The sequence below is a fragment of the Mustela erminea genome, chromosome 18 (assembly GCF_009829155.1).
Source record: "Mustela erminea isolate mMusErm1 chromosome 18, mMusErm1.Pri, whole genome shotgun sequence".
Classification (NCBI taxonomy): Eukaryota; Metazoa; Chordata; class Mammalia; order Carnivora; family Mustelidae; genus Mustela; species Mustela erminea.
Genome location: NC_045631.1, coordinates 41,924,960 through 41,941,907, shown reverse-complemented (window position 1 = coordinate 41,941,907; position 16,948 = coordinate 41,924,960). Strand labels below are relative to the sequence as shown.

Sequence of the window (16,948 nt, the reverse complement as noted above, 5' to 3'; positions counted from 1 at the left end):
TATTATGGCCAAAATACCATTTTATTTTTAGGTGAACTCTTGAGCACTAGTATAAAATCTGGACTGGTTCCAATTCTGTTCTTTTCCTCACATTTAAGTCTGCATTAAATCTGGTAGCTCTTAAAAGTTCCATTGCCGTTTAAAAAATGTAGCTGCTTGTGATCTTACTGTCTTTTTGTCAAGTGAAACACTTTAGCTTGCTTTGGTTCTGAGTCTCACACTTGGTTTGTTTTTCTCTGGAGCTTTACTGGAAACCAAATGCTCTTGCGTACTAGCTGCAGAAGCGGGAGGGGAAGTTGGCAAGAATTAACTGCTTTCTGTTTGGTCTGTCTGAGGCAGCTGACCTTTTGGAAGGAAATCGCTGCTCTTTGCTTCTTCCTGTAACAGTGCAGCCTGTGATCCTGGCTGATGTCTTGGGGCACAAGCTGTTGGTTAAGAGGCGGGAGTCTTTCACTGCCTCTGTTCTGTGGTGTAGGAACAAGGATTCAAGTTCACAGTGCTAAGTTGTGTAGATATGGTAGTCGATATGCAGCAAGGGAGAACGTGTCTCTGGAAAAAGTAGTTTGTTTTAGTAAAAGTATTTGTATTGTATTGCAGAGTCCCAATGTTAATGCTGTGGTAAACATGGACAATTACTTTGTGCACAATTTTAGTGCATCTCAATGTTGAACGTCTTGGTATCAGTAGTAACTCTTATACTGTACAGTCTTTTTTCCTGAAAAGCCAAACAGTTAGATTTTTTAAAAATATGAACTCTTTCTTTCTTTTTTTTTTTTTTTAAGGTTTTATTTATTTATTTGAGAGAGAGAGAAAATGAGAGGGAACACAAGCAGGGGGAATGAGAGAAGGAGAAGCAGGCTCTGTGCTGAGCAGGGAGCCCGATGCGGGACTCAATCCCTGGGACCTTGGGATCGTGACCTGAGCCGAAGGCAGATGCTTAACAACTGAGCCACCCAGGTGCCCCAAAGATGTGAACTCTTATTTAAATGTCATTTCATGGGGTATCTGGATGGCTCAATTGGTTAAGTGTCTGCCTTTAGCTCAATTCATGATTTCGGGGACCCGAGATCAAGCCCCATGCCGGGCTCTTTGCTCAGCGGGCTGCTTCTCTCTCTCCTTCTGCTTCCCCCACCCCCACCACTCATGCTCTCTCTGTGTCTCTTTCTCAAATAAATAAATACAATCTTTTAAAAAATATGTCATTTTAGCTTTGCGCAGTGGCAGTATCGTAGCCAATGAGGTTTATCCGAGGCGCGATTATTGCTAATTGAAAAAATATGTCATTTCAGGGGTGCCTGAGTGGCTCAGTCGGTTGGGCGTCTGCCTTCGGCTTGGGTCATGATCCCAGGGTCCTAGGATCGAGTCCCACATCGGGTTCCTTGCTCAGCGGGGAGCTTGCTTTTACTCTACCTCTGCCTGCCACTCCCCTGCTTGCGTTCTCTCTCTCTCTGACAAATAAATAAATAAAATCCTCTAAAAAATGTCATTTCACCTCACAATTAGCCTTTTTTAAAAAAAGATTTTATTTATTTATTTGACAGAGAGAGAGATATAGTGAGAGAGGGAACAAGCAGCGGGAGTGGGAGAGGGAGAAGCAGGCCTCCCACCCAGCAGGGAGCCCAGTGCAGGGCTTGATCCCAGGACCCTGGGATCACAAACTGAGCTGAAGGCAGCTGCTTAACAACTGAGCTACCCAGGTGCCCCCAGAATTAGCTTCTTAATGTACCTGCTACCCATTGTTGGACCATGTTTTCTAAGGACTGTTTTACTGAAACACAGTGAGTATTACACTCCACACACTGACATTATTTTCAGAAGGCTGCAGATGGGTTAATAAATGGAATATCAGCCAGTGAGTAACAAAGGAACTAGCTGATGGGATGGCCCTCTCTTAAAGAGAGGATTTTCATCTTCCATTATTTTAACCAAAACCTATTTAGGTTCATTTTTTATTTTGTTTTTTGAAATGATTTATATTCAAGTAACTCTCTGTAAGCAAAAATGAAGTCGATTATAATTATTGGTAAATGCAGAGAACACAGCTATGTGAAAAGAGGGCAGAATACTGTGTTCTCCCTTAGTTGGGTTTCACTGGATAGGTGTGCTTTTCCATCATATTATTTGTTTCACTCCTAGTATTTGCTGTTGATAGTATAGGTTGTTGGGTGAGCATTAGTGTCGATGTGCAGAAAAGATACAGAGTAGCGTAGGGAGAATTATCTCAGGGTTTCCTTAGGGAGATTTCCCTACAATATTTCTTCTCTGTTTTTGGAAACTGGTCCAATCTGTTCAGCCTTCCTGAGACAGTGAAGTATCCCAGAGGGTGTTTAGGCAGTTTAGCCAGGCTTTGGGTATATGTTCTTGGCACAAAGTAAGTCAGTATCAACGTAACAGGAAGACTATCCCGCAGTTCTGTTGGCCTAGGAGCGAAATGAGGAACCAGTGGCTAAGGCTTTCTGGGATCTGGTCTTCTAACTATAATCTTCAGTGGCCTTGAACCTTTGAACTATCAAGGACCTTTACGTAGGCCAGTTGTGTTCAGGTGCATCATTAGGGATAAAGGAAGTATAGTTTTGAAAAGCAATTCTTGCACTGTTGTGAGTGGTGTTCTATGTATTTCATTCTGTTTACAATTGGTACAAGTTTACAGGGACAGTTAGTCATATCAAGGAAGAAAAAAGAGCCAAATATGAACCTAAGTATGTACTATTTCTTGTCTTGAAATATAACTTTCCCAAACATTTTTTTTTCTTTTCTGTTTTTCATGTTTCTTTTAGAAGTCACAATAAAACCTCCTAAATTCAAACTCCATTACCCCTGAGATTACTAATCCTAACCTGGTCTAAGTTATGGTTTACCCCCCCTTCTTTTTTCCCCTATTGGTATTCTAAACATTTTGGTATTAACATTTTCAAACACACACAAAATAAGAGAATATAATGAATATCTATAAATTCATCCCTCCAGTTCAAAAATACCAAAGTTTTATTAATTTTTTTTCTTCTACTCTCCACAAAGACACTCTTTTGTTTCTTCTGGACAAAGGCAAATACTTCAAAGTATATTTTTGTGCCATTTACTTTTATACTACTTCAAAAAGAAGATTTTACTAAACAAAAGAATAAAATGAACAGTTATTGAATGCAAGGCATTTTAAGGGGTTTAAATGAAATATAAATAGATGGCAAAATTACAAATTAATCTTAGCCATTAATAGTCTTGAACTACTATTTGAAAACATATTATGTTGCTACATATTTGAAAGTGATAGAATTGGGGCGCCGGGGTAGTCAGTTAAGCGTCTACCTTTGGCTCAGGTCATAATCCCAGGGTCCTGGGATGGAGTCCTGCTTTGGGTTCCCTGTTCAGCTGGGAGCCTGCTTCTCCCTTTGGCCCTTCCCCAGGTTCATGTGCCTGTGTGCACCCTATCACAAAATAAATAAATTTAAAAATCTTTTAAAAAAAGAAAGCGAACTTTTTTTTTTTTTTAAGATTTTATTTATCAGGGTACCTGGGTGACTTAGTTGGTTAAGGTGCTGCCTTCAACTCAGGTCATGATCCCAAATTTTGGAATTGAGCTCTGCATCAGCCCCCACTTAGCAAGGAACCCACTTCTCCCTCTGCCTGCGATTCCCCCTGCTTGTGCTTGCTCTCTCCCTCTTTCTCTGTCCATTAAAATAATTAAAAAATATTTAATTTATCCATTTGACAGAGAGTGAGAATGGGAACAAAGCAGGGGGAGCAGAAGAGGGAGAAGAAGTAGCCTTCCCACCCGGCATGGAGCCAGATGCGGGGCTTGATCCTAGGACCCTAGGATCATGACCTGAGCCAAAGGCAGGTGCTTAATGACTGAGCTACCCAGGTGCCCCTGTACTACTTCTTCTTCTCCTTTTTTTTTTTTTTTAAATAAAGATTTTATTTATTTATTTGACAGAGAAAGATACAGTGAGAGAGGGAACACAAGCAGGAGGAGTGGGAGAGGGAGAAGCAGGCTTCCCACCAGAGCCGGGAGCCTGACGTGGGACTCCATCCCAGGATCCTGGGATTAAGACCTGAGCTGAAGGCAGATGCTTAACCAGCTGAGCCACCCAGGCACCCTGCCCCTGCACTTCTTTTTAAAAAATTATCATTCTGAATTTTTTTTACTATTTCATGCCCTACTTAAATCAGGACTACCTAATTTGAAAGAAAATGCTATAACCTGGATATTGTTTTGTGGGAAATATTTGTTTCTATGTCTTTTGCATGTCCCTTTATGGAACCATCCTATGGGATGAATTATACTAATTGCTCATGCTCATTAAACTTATATTTCAGATCTTACATTTTAAACAAAATTTAGTAAATCAAGAACTATAAAAAAAATTATACCAAAATGCCTTCACCTAAATGGAACAACTGTTTATAGTTCTCTTTGACCTTTCTCTGTTATTTGTCCTCTAGCATATGTATTGTATACACTTTTCATTTAACATTCTTTTCTTTATATTTTTAAAGAATGTATCTCCATGGCCTTATATTTCAATATTGCCTTTATATTTCATTTAAATTGCACAATATTCTATCAGATTAATATGTTACAGTTTAGCCATCCTCCTGTTTTGGATTTAGGTTGTTTCTAGTTTCTTACTATTGTATATTACAGGATCTAACCAATGGTTGTCCCTGGGAGTTGACCTAGTACAAGGTGCTCTTCAAAGCAAAGTTTGCTAAGTGAAAACTTAATACTGTAATTCTCAATGGCAAGAGGGAAGCTATGAACTTGAAAGAGGAAAATATTGGGAACATATGTAGATTTACTAATAAAGTGCCCTTTAAAAAATCAAAACAAGAAGGAAGGGATTATCTTTCATCTCAGTGGTACAGAAAATCAGTATATTGCTGTGGCTGGGGAATTTTTATTTCCTGAACTAAAGGATTCAAACTATACAAAAGCCACATTCTAAGATGAGTTGGTCTTGATTAACAGTGTAAAATGGGTCCAGATATAAAACTTCATTAGAAATTCTGAGGCTAACACAGGGCTACATGGCAGTCTCAGATCATTTCTTACTTGTCCATAAGGCAGATGGGCATTATTTGCGGGCTGCGGCAAATGTTTTTAGTTATCTGGAAAATGGTATTGATGTAGCTTCTTCCCAAATGGGCTGTTCAAGTTGCCTAATGGATTTCAACATAGAGATAATGATAATGCATGTGTATTCAAACTGCAGGACAGCTTGGCATGAAGGAGCCTGATTTGTATAACAGTGTCCTACCAGCTTCAGCACAAAGTCTGAGAAGCCCAGATTTTTATGTACTTCCAGGGACAATTTCAAGATAGGACTCAAAACTCTACTCTTACTATTTGTTTGTTTGTTTCTCTTTTCTTTTTTCTTTTTTTTGCAATTTTTGCCCTTGATTTTGATTTTGAAAACTTTTAAATTACTGAAAAATTGAAAGGATGAAACAACAAATGCTCATGTACACCTTGTCTACATTGACCAGTTATTAACAGTTGTTGCCTTTGCTTTTTCAGGCTCCTTTCCACCCCCTCCCCTCTCTTTCCTTTGAAAGTAAGTTATAGCCATCATGACCATGTTTTGCCCTTAAATACTTGAGTACGTATCTACTGAGAACAGTCCTGTATAACCTCAGTACCATTATCAATCTCAAGAAATTTAATATTGACACAATAATATCCAGTATATAGGCTGTATTTGAATTTAATCTGAATTTAAAATTTTAATTTTTAATTGTCTTTGGGGTGTCCTTTAGAGATGTAGTTTGTTTTGTTTTTTAAATTATACTCTAGGTAGTTATTGTGTCTCTTTTGTCTCCTTTAATCTAGGATAGTTCCACATTTTTCTATCTTTCATAAGAGTTTTGTAGTTTGAATTTGTCTGATTGTTCCATGAGTAGAGGTGAAACATTTAGTTTGTGTATTCTTTTCAGTAGATCGCATTCTGAGGTGTATGCAACGAGTCCCCCCTTATCCGTGGTTTCGCTTTCTGAGGTGTCAGTTACCCATGGTCCTTCTGACATATTGTCAGAAGGTTCATAGTAGCCTAATGTGTACATGATGCTTACATCATTCACCTCAGCTCACTTCATCATGTAAGCATTACCATCACAGGATGGGTGAGTGCAGTGCGATGAGATATTTAGAGAGCAGAAGAGACCACATTCATATAACTTTTATTGTGTATGTTGTTACAATTGTTCAGTTTTATTTTTAGCCATTGTTTTTAATCGCTTACTGTGCCTCATTTATAAATTAAATTTTATCTTAGGTATGTACGTGTAGGAAAAACATACTGTTTAGGGTTTGGTATTGTCTGTGGTTCCAGGCATCCACTGAGGGGTCTTGGAATATATGTCCCACAGATAATGGGGGACTACTGTATTGTCCGTTTGTTCCATGATTGGGGATGTTTAATTATTTTGTTAAGGTGTTGTTCATCACCTCTTCCACTGAAACTATGCCTTTTCCTCTTTATGAATAATAAGCAATATGTGAGGTAGTACTTTGAGACTGTGTGAATATCCTGTTCCCAGCAAGTACAACCTGATGGTTTTAGCGGCTGTGATGATCCTTGTCTGAGTCCACTCTCTTTATTTTTGAAATCGTGTTTTTGGCTAAGATATCTTATATTTAGGTGGGAGTTTTAAACATGTGATAATCCTCTGACTAACACTTGGTCTGTATAGTTAGAGATAGCTCCCCTCTCCCTTTCCTCCCCTCTCTCTACCTGCTCTCCACTTCTCCCTCTCCACCCTCCCCACCACCCAACACTTTCCCCTCTCTCTTCTTCCCAAAGTAGTATGTAATGGTTTGGCTGTGACGTGAAGATTTATGACTGTCATCCCATAATACTATCATCTCGTGTTGCCTGGGCAAATTTTTCCTTGTTTGTCTCTTTGTGAGCCAAATACTATCATTCTTTCTGTTCTCTTCCCATCTGTTTAATAATCTGATTTTGTTAGAGAATTACCTTTCTGATTCCTTATACAGTACTATTTAGAAATTTTTTTTTTTTTTAAAAGAGCAGATGGCTCTGGTATTGACCTACTTCTAGATGGGATAGTTATACTCAAACCTTCTTACTTGATTTTAGTCCAGTTTTAATATGAGCAAAGTCTTAATCCATTATTATTGCTATTTAATATTTTGCCATCCTTCCAAGTTCCTATTACTAGGTGACCATGAGCGCGGAGTCTATGTAATAATGTTGGTATTGACAGTAGGGCGGTAAACATAATGAAGGAACTTGCTCTTTATATTCTGTCCAAAGTCTTCAGTCATTAAATGGTGCTGATATGGTTAATAGTTTTGAATCCTGGTTCCTTGCCTTAGACTTTCCTAATCAGAAGCAATGTTTATCTGTCTTCTGTTTCATTTGCCAAGTAGCCCAAGCCTTTTCCCAAATCAGAGCCTTGCCATATTTCTTATTCTTTTTTAAAATTATGAAATATAATAAACATGTAGAAAAATGCAAAAAATAATATGACAAACCACCGCAAAGTCCTTAGGTCAGAGGCCTCCAATATAGTGGTCTGCCCAGATCCAGTGTGGATGGTGCCCCTCAGTAGTATGGTACCTGTAACAAAGTTTTCACCCCCAGGGGCGCCTGGGTGGCTCAGTGGGTTAAGCCGCTGCCTTCGGCTCAGGTCATGATCTCAGGGTCCTCGGATCGAGCCCCGCATCGGGCTCTCTGCTCGGCAGGGAGCCTGCTTCCCCCTCTCTCTCTCTCTCTGCCTGCCTCTCCATCTACTTGTGATTTCTCTCTGTAAAATAAATAAATAAAATCTTTAAAAAAAAAAAAAAAAGTTTTCACCCCCAAAAGAAACCCATACTTCTTCTTTTTTTTTTTTTTTTTTTTTAAGATTTTATTTATTTATCTGATAGAGACACAGCGAGAGAGGGAACACAAGCAGGGGCGATTGGGGAGAGAGAAGCAGGCTTCCTGCCAAGCAAGGAGCTTAACGTGGGTCTCAATCCCAAAACCCTGGGATCATGACTTGAGCCAAAGGCAGATGTTTAACAACTGAGCCACCCAAGAGCCCCAAAACCCATACTTCTTAAGAGTCACTCCACATTATTGCACCAGCCTACTTTGTGTCTATGGGTTTATCTATTCTGGACATTCCATATAATGGAATTTACAACATGTAGCTTTTTTTGTCTGGCTTCTTTCATTTAGTATGTATCACTATCTCATTTCTTTCTGTGTCTGAATAATGTTCCCTTTTATCCATTTTATTTATTTTTAAAGATTTTATTTATATATTTCACAGACAGATAACAAGTTGGCAGAGAGGCAGGCAGAGAGAGAGAGGAGGAAGCAGAGTCCCTGCTGAGTGGAGAGCCCGATGCGGGGGCTCAATCCCAGGACCCTAGGACCATGACCTGAGCTGAAGGCTTAACCCCTGAGCCACCCAGGCGCCCCTCCATTTTGTTTTTTAATTTATATCCATATTATCCATCCATTCATTGATAGGCATTTGGCTTGTTTTTACCTTTTCACTACCATGAGTAATGCCACTTGGAACATTTGTGTGCAAATTTTTGTGGACATATGTTTTCAGTTCCCTTAGGCATATACCTATGAGCGGAACTACCGGGTCATATAGTAACTCCATATTTAACCTTTTGAAGAACTGTAAGATTGTTTTCCAAACCTATACCATTTTACAGTCCTGAGCCTCGATTTCCTCATCTATAAAATAGAGATAATAGGGGCGCCTGGGTGGCTCAGTGTGTTAAGCCGCTGCCTTCAGCTCAGGTCATGATCTCAGGGTCCTGGGATCGAGTCCCGCATCGGGCTCTCTGCTCAGCAGGGAGCCTGCTTCCCTTCCTCTCTCTCTGCCTGCCTCTCTGCCTACTTGTGATATCTCTCTGTCAAATAAATAAAAATTTAAAAAAATCTTTAAAAAAATGAAATAAAATAAAATAGAGATAATAATAGTGCCTACCTTCTAGTATTTTTGTGAGGATTAAATGAGTAGATTCATAAAAGCGCTTGCTGTTGTAAATAATATAGTTAGATATTCAGTAAATGACAGTAAATTATAAATCTGGATGGTGGAAAATAACACTAATAAATGTTATTTAATTCATTTTTAATCATATTTCTGAAAAATTTTATTTTTTATTACTTTTTTAAAGCTTTTATTTATTTGTTTGCCACAGAGAAAGACAGAGCACAAGTAGATGGAGCTGCAGGCAGAGGGAAAGGGAGAAGCCAACTCCTGCTGAGCAGGGAGCCTGATGTGGGACTTGATCCCAGGACCCTGGGATCATGACCTGAGCTGAAAGCAGATGCTTAACCAACTGAACCACCAAGGCACCCCTGAAATTTATTTTCATTTATTGGATGAATCAAAATATTTGTTGCTAATAATTCATAATTTAATTAGTAGGAGTCAGATGTGTCCTTGGAAGGAATAGGAAAAGGTACAGCTCCCTGTTAGGGTACATTGGAATGGATGTTCTTTTCTTTTTTTTTTTTTTTTTTCCTTTTAAAGTTTAGTATACTTAGTCTTACTGTTGTTACACTGCCCTTCACAATTCTTGGCTCTCTCATTCAGAGGCGGGAGAACAGCTCTCCCAGTGCTTTCCCACCACCATCCTTCCATTCTCATCTATACAAGTCCATCTGCCAATAAAATTGACTAAGAAATGGGAATTCCATCTTTTAAAAGGAAGGTGAAGTTTATACTGCTGGATATTGGTTAAGGAGAACGGTAGCAAGAATTCTTTATGGAGGGTTGACTTTGAAAAGGTTTATTGAAGTGAGTTAAAGTTGGAGATGGGGATATTTCAGTCTCAAGAAATTTAACATTGACACAATAATATCCAGTATGTAGGCTGATGGATCATAATTGCTCAATATTGTTCTGAACCATGTGCTGTTTTAAACATTTACATATATTAACTTATTTTTTACAATAACTCCCCAAGGGCCGTATTATTAGTACCATTTTACAAATAAGGAAACTGAGGCACAAAGGTGTAAGAAGTTAAATCTTACAGAACTCTGTAGGTGAGTTCACCATTGTCTTCAAAACTCTAACCTCATTTTAAAGACTTTGGTCCTAGGGTGTGATGGGATGGGGTGGTGGTGGTGGTGGAATGGAGAGTAAGAGTTACAAAATGCTTTATTTTTTTTTTTTAAGATTTTATTTATTTATTTGAGAGAAAGGGACAGATAGTGATAGAGATAGTAAGAGAGAGCACAGGTGAGGAGGAGAGGGAGAAGCAGGCTCCCACTGAGCAGGGAGCCTGACCTGGGGCGCAGGGCTCCATCCCAGGGCCCTGGGATCATGACCTGAGCTGAAGGCAGATGCTTAACCGACTGAGCCACCCAGGTGCCCCAGAATGCTTTAAATTATGCAAATGAGTCCAGGGAAACAAATCACTACACACATTTTAACCCTCCCACTCCCACTCTAAACTAGAATTCATTCTTTCAGTTAGCATATATGTGTTGGGAGCTTTCTATTGTCTTGTACTCTATACTTCCCCCATAGATTAACTATACCATGACTTTGGCCACAGTGTTCTAGAAGTCTTCAAAGAGTGATGTTTTTCTTTTAAGATTCTATTTAAAAAAAAAAAAAATTTTATTTGAGAGAGAGAGAGAGCAAGAGCAGTGAGAGGGACAAGCTGACTCACCGCTGAGTAGGGAGCCTGATGTAGGGCTTGATCCCAGGACTCTGAGATCATGACATGAGCCAAAGTTAGATGTTTAACCAACAGAGGCACCTAGATGCCCCTAGAGTGATGTTTTTCTTGACAGGGTTTTGTATTTTATTTTTAAAAGGGAAAGCATCTAGGGGCACCTGGGTGGCTCAGTGGGTTAAAGCCTCTGCCTTCTGCTCAGGTCATGATCCCAGGGTCCCGCGATCAAGCCCCGCATTGGGCTCTCTGCTCAGCGGGGAGCCTTCTTCCTCCTCTCTCTGCCTGCCTCTCTGCCTACTTGTGATCTCTGTCTATCCAATAAATAAATAAAATCTTCAAAAAAAATAAAAGGGAAAGCATCTAATAAAAAGGTGTTTATTATTGAGATAAGAATATTCCTCAATCCTACCCACTCCTATCATTTATAGACATTCATTTTTATGGTTTTCAATAAGCCTGTAACATTATAAGCTTAGACTTTGGAACTTTTTTTAAACAAGTGCCTGAAGGTCTTCTTTATTTGAGTCTCCTAGGATATATCCAGATATGTAGGGTTGATTTCAGTACCTTAGGCTTTCGGAAAGCACAACATTTTACATCCAACGCTGGTTTAAGTTGTTTGGAATGCTTATGAACATTAAGAATGCAACTAAGCAAAGCTCAGCTGGTTCTCATCTTTGGCTAAAAATAAGATTGCGCATCTATTTCCCAGTCTTTAGAGAAGTGCCTGTGAAGATTTACCAAAGATACAAACCACTTCCTTGTCAGAACATCATGCGTTGAAGATGGAGTTGCCTGTAATGAGCAAAAGAAAGTGTGTATTGAGGACAGGGGTGCAGTTACTATGTATGTGGAGTAGTAGTCCACGGCAGGATGGACACTGATGAGAAAGGACAGAGACCCAGCTCATGCCAGGGGTAGGCATAGCTTACTAATGGATGTGAAGAGTTTGGGCATGTATGAGGGAAAGTACTACTTAGGTTCTAGCTTCTATTGATGCAGTGGGGGATGGGGTGTTTTTTTCCCTCCAAATTGCCTGTTTTCAATTGTTACGTGATAATTTCAGTAACTCATTTCATGTTCTGTGTGTATATAATAGTTAAAATGCAAAATGATTCTGTACTATTTACTATACTTTTTTTTTTTTACATTTCTGACTAGTAGTAGGCAAAATCTACTTTCCAGCTCTATCAAAGCGTTTTTATGTAGTGAAGTTAAAATAATTTGTATTTTCCAAAATAAGGTGATTACCACCTTATATTTATCAGCTGTTATTCTTCAATGGCATTTTAGAAAACAGTTATTACAACATGTTCATATTTAGAACCATAAAAAATATTCTGACAAATTCTAAGAGGTCAGCATTCCACTCTGATAAAAACTAGAAACTAATAAAAAAAGAGAAAATAGTGTGACTTTTTTTTTTTTTAAGATTTATTTATTTGAGGGGGAGAGCTTGTACTGGGAGAGGAGCAGGAGGAAAGGGAGAGAGAATCCCAAGGGGACTCTGCACTGAGCATGGAGCCTGTCATGGGGCTCAGTCCCATGACCGGTGAGATCATGACCTGAGCTGAAAGAGTCCAATGCTTAACCAACTGAGCCATCTAGGGGCCCCATATATGTGGTATTTGTGCCTACATATATGGCATATTATCATCGTACTGCTTTCTCTTTTTTTTTTTCATACTTTTTTCTTAAAGCAATATGACACCTGTAATATGCTCAACCAGCAGGACATTTGAGATATTTACCAAATATGTGTTTATTCACTAGCAAATTATGTCTTGATTACTTAACATGGCAAGCCACTTTACTAGGCATTAGGGACACAGTGGTAAATAAATGTGCTCCCTTCACTTGCTGTCCTTAGAGTTCATTGGGGAAAGTAAACAAAAATAAATTAACAAAAAGTAAAAGAAAAAAATTACAAATTAAAGCATATGCTATTTTTAAAAAATATTTTATTTATTTATTTGCGAGAGTAAGTGAGAGAGTACAAGTGTGGGGAGGAGCAGAGGCAGAGGAAGAAGCAGACTCTCCACTGAGCAGGGAAGTCCGACCTGGACACAAGGCTCCATCCCCCGATTCCAGAATCATGATCTGAGTCAAAGGCAACACTTAACCAACTGAGCCACCCAGGTGCTCTGTGGCATGTGTTATTAAGGAACAAATAGAATATTGTTAATATAGACTCATCCAAATTATAAAATCTGTTCCATTTTCTTGCCTTGGTATTTCATACTGATACCTTGTTCCATAATAACTTTGAAAAGAGCTGATGGGCTTGACCAAATTGTATGTACATGTTTTTAAATTCAAAAACAATAAAAAATTTATAGAATGCTTATGTGCCAGGTACTGCTCTAGGCCCAAGAAAAATAATGAACAAAACAAAGTCATTGTGTTCATGGTGATTTTACCCTAGTGAGAAGTCAGTAAACAAATATATGATAAATGTCAGGAAGTGATAAGTGATGTGAAAAAAAGTCAAGTAGACCAAGAGGTTACAATGTGACCAGAATACAGTGTTGTTTGCACGGACAGAGAGGTGTCTGAGGAGATCAGCGTTTTCCAACGGTTTTTCTTCTTTTGTCTCTTAGGTCAGTTCAGTTAATGAATGTGGGATTCAAAACAATTTTTTTTTTAAAGATTTTATTTATTTATTTGACAGAGAGAGATCACAAGTAGACAGAGAGGCAGGCAGAGAGAGAGAGAAGGAAGCAGGCTCCCTGCTGAGCAGAGAGCCCGATGCGGGCCTCGATCCCAGGACCCTGAGATCATGACCTGAGCCAAAGGCAGCGGCTTAACCCACTGAGCCACCCAGGCGCCCTCAAGACAATTTTTGTATCTGTTCGTATTGTTCATATAATCATTAATACAGCTATGGTGAGGTCCTACTTCTTTTCAATTCCTTAGCACTAAAAGAGATGAAAACCTGAATTGTGTTCTTCATTCCTTCATTGCTCTTCCATACACGTAACTACTTAAGCTTCTCCACCTACCCATCCATCCTTTTACCTTTTATCCAAAAAATATGTCTTGGTCTCTGTTCCAGTTTTCCAAAATCTTGGCATACAATTCATTCAATTAAAAATTATATTGTACAATTAAATGTCTTCCAGGTGTTAGATTATAATGTGCAGTTGCTTCTGGAGAGAGCTCTTTTATCCAGGCCTTTCTCCTAGTAAACTCTCAGCCATTGAAATTTGATGTTTTGGATGATCTCACAGTGATCCCAGCCTTAATGTCCAAAAGCCCTAAATAAAATTGTACACCACTCAAGTGTTCTATAGCATTGCACAAGTCTAAAATAGGTAACTGGCATCCACCCCATACCTCACTGTTGGCTAACTGACTTGTCCCATAAATAGCTCAGTGTTATACTATCAGACAACTACAACTAGATTTTTATTTCCCAACACACATGTGTAGTCTTTTGTAGTCAACAAAATCAAGATCTGATTTACTGGACCCTAATTGTAAAGAAAATGATGGAAATCAGTAGCCAGATCATTTTGGATGGGTTTCAAGTTAGCCCTACCTTCCAAATTCTACATTATGGACCCTGGTATTAGAGTAAGATTCAGTTTTTGTACCCTCTTGTGTAATGAAACTAACATTGCCATCCCAATTAGGTTGATCCCAGAGAGTTTCTGCCAACTGAATGAAAAATTCTCAAGTAGGTGCGCCTGGGTGGGTGGCTCAGTGGTTAACTGTCTGCCTTTGGCCCAGGTCATGATCCCAGGGTCCTGGGATCCAGTCCCATATCAGCCTCCCTGCTTAGCAGGAAGCCTGCTTCCCCCTCTCCCTTTCCTCTGGCTTGTGTTCTCTCTTGTGGTCTCTCTCTCTGTCAAATAAATTTTTAAAAATATATATATTTTTTAAGATTTTATTTCTTTATTTGACACAGAGAGAGAGATCACAAGTAGGCAGAGAGACAGACAGAGGGAGAACGAGAATGCCAAGAGGAGAGCCCAGTGTGGGGCTCCATCCCAGGATCCTGAGATCATGATCTGAGCCAAAGGCAAAGGCTTAACTCACTTAGCCACACAGGTGCCCCAATAAATAAAATTTTCAGGTAAATCTGAGAGAAGGCATCATGGTAGTTTTATAAAACTTCTTCTAGACTCAAGGGCATGTTTAAAAAACCTACCTACCATTGGAATATAATGGTTCTTGTTCTCTTAGCTGGAATCTATTGTTTTTATGTTGGAGAGGTCTTTTTTTGTTTTTTGGGTTTTTTAAAGATTTTGTTTGTCAGAGAGAATGCACAAGCAGAGGGAGTGGTAGGCTGAGGGAGAAGCAAGCTCCCTGCTGAGCAACAAGCCCAATGCAGGGCTGGATCCCAGTACCATGACCGGAACCAAAAGCAGATGCTTAACTGACTGAGCCACCTAGGGTCCCTGTCGCACAGATTTTTAAATACTGTAATTTAATAGACGATTGCTTCATAAATTCCTTAGCAGTAACTCAGAAGGTGAAACTTGGGGCATTTTTCCAGATAAATCTATGCCCTTTCTGCATAAAGCATTGCAGCTTAAGTAACTGGCAATAATACTTAGGGTCTAATTCATGTTTTAGATATTTTCACTTTTCTTTTACTGGGTCTTTTTCGAAATGGCAGCACATTTATTGCATTTCTAGTCAAAATGCCAAATCGAAAACAAGTGCTTTTTTTTTTTTTTTAAAGATTTTATTTATTTATTTATTTGAGAGAGGGACCACAAGCAGAGGAAATGACAGGCAGAGGGAGAAGCAGGCTCCTTGTTGAAGAGGGAGCCTGATGCAGGACTCAATCCCAGGACTCTAGGATCATGACCTGAGCCGAAGGCACACCCTTAACCCACTGAGCCACCCAAGTGCCCTAAAACAAGTGATTTAAAACAACAACAACAAAGCAGATAATCCGCTGAGCAGGGGAGTCCGACCTGGACATAAGGTGCTAATTATCTTACAGTTAAAATGCTGCTTATTGTTACTTAAAGTTTGGAATAAAAGTAACTATGTCTGTGATACCAAAGTTATAGGCAGTTCTTCTCCTAATGTTGGCTTTGTACTTTCACTTGGAGGATTTCAATATGTTTTATAGTTGGCACTTCGTAGACCAAGTTATATGCCTTTCATGACCACACTGGATGTGTACATTTTGAAACATTTTAAAGCTAAAATTCAGTTCCAGAGTACTGATATCTATTCTACCATGAAGGGCTTAAAAGCATTTATCTCTAGGTTTTTTAATTGTGACTATTTATTCTAGTGGATTTAAAGGGGGAAGAAAAAAAACCCACCCAAACCACTGATCACTTGTTTAACAGATTGAAACCATGGCTGTGTGGATACAGGCCCAGCAGCTCCAAGGTGATGCTCTTCATCAGATGCAAGCATTATATGGCCAGCATTTCCCCATCGAGGTGCGACATTATTTATCCCAGTGGATTGAAAGCCAAGCTTGGTAAGTGAACCCAGTTTTTTCTGTCATATTTAGTGAAGCACAAGGCTGTGGGGGTTTGATTGGAAAGAACATGAAGGAGACTTTAAAAGTTGTACATTTTTAAAAAATGATGTGACCCATGAAAAGTTATTTGGCCCTAGCTTAGATTTTAGAGAGATGGAATAACTCTTGAGATTTTTAAAATAGGATTTTTTTTCTGTATCTTATTTTTTCTTCTTTCCCTTTAATAAATAATAAGTTGTGGCTAAAAGCTGTGAAGTGTGTAAACCTGGCGATTCACAGACCTGTACCCCTGGGGATAAAAATATATGTTTATAAAAAATAAAAAATTATTAAAAGCATTAGATCATTGCTGCTAAGAAACCACAGTTGACAAATATGTTTGAGTGCCTGTAGGGTGTAGAGTTCATATGAACAAGAATAAAGCCCTTGTTTGTCCACAAAGAATTTAGTGCTTAATGGGGCAACTCAGGTATGCATATGCATATCATTTAATAAAATGTATTATTAACAAAGTTAACAATGGTGACATTGGTGTTTTTAAATGTATACATACACATAAAGACCAAAAGACAATACACCAAAATATTAACAATAATTACGTTCCTGGTGGCAGATTTTTTTTTTTTTAAAGATTTTATTTATTTATTTGTCAGAGAGAGGTAATGCAGAAGCAGGCAGAGTGTCAGGCAGAGGCAGAGAGAGAAGCAGGCTCCCCACTGAGCAAGGAGCCAGATGTGGGACTGGATCCCAGGACCCCAGGATCATGACCTGAGCCGAAGGCAGTGGCTTAACCTACTGAGCCACTCAGGCATCCCTTGGTGGCAGATTTA

General features: G+C 39.0%; 1 protein-coding gene and 1 non-coding gene across 4 annotated transcripts in view; both read left to right on the top strand.

The window, feature by feature from the left end:
• The window catches only part of STAT5B (signal transducer and activator of transcription 5B), a 68,601-nt gene that overhangs the window by 27,923 nt on the left and 23,730 nt on the right, over positions 1 to 16,948 (top strand). For 2 of the 3 annotated variants that reach the window (XM_032320236.1, XM_032320235.1), the window contains exon 2: positions 15,979 to 16,115. In XM_032320236.1, coding sequence (XP_032176127.1) covers positions 15,988 to 16,115 — 128 coding nt within the window. In that variant the 5' untranslated portion in view covers positions 15,979 to 15,987. Of the gene's footprint in view, positions 1 to 15,978; positions 16,116 to 16,948 lie in introns of those variants that run through there. The other variant, XM_032320237.1, reaches the window with a different exon arrangement.
• Positions 1,207 to 1,345, top strand: LOC116578652. The gene has a single exon (XR_004281015.1). It is a non-coding gene; the product is annotated as a U4 spliceosomal RNA (small nuclear RNA).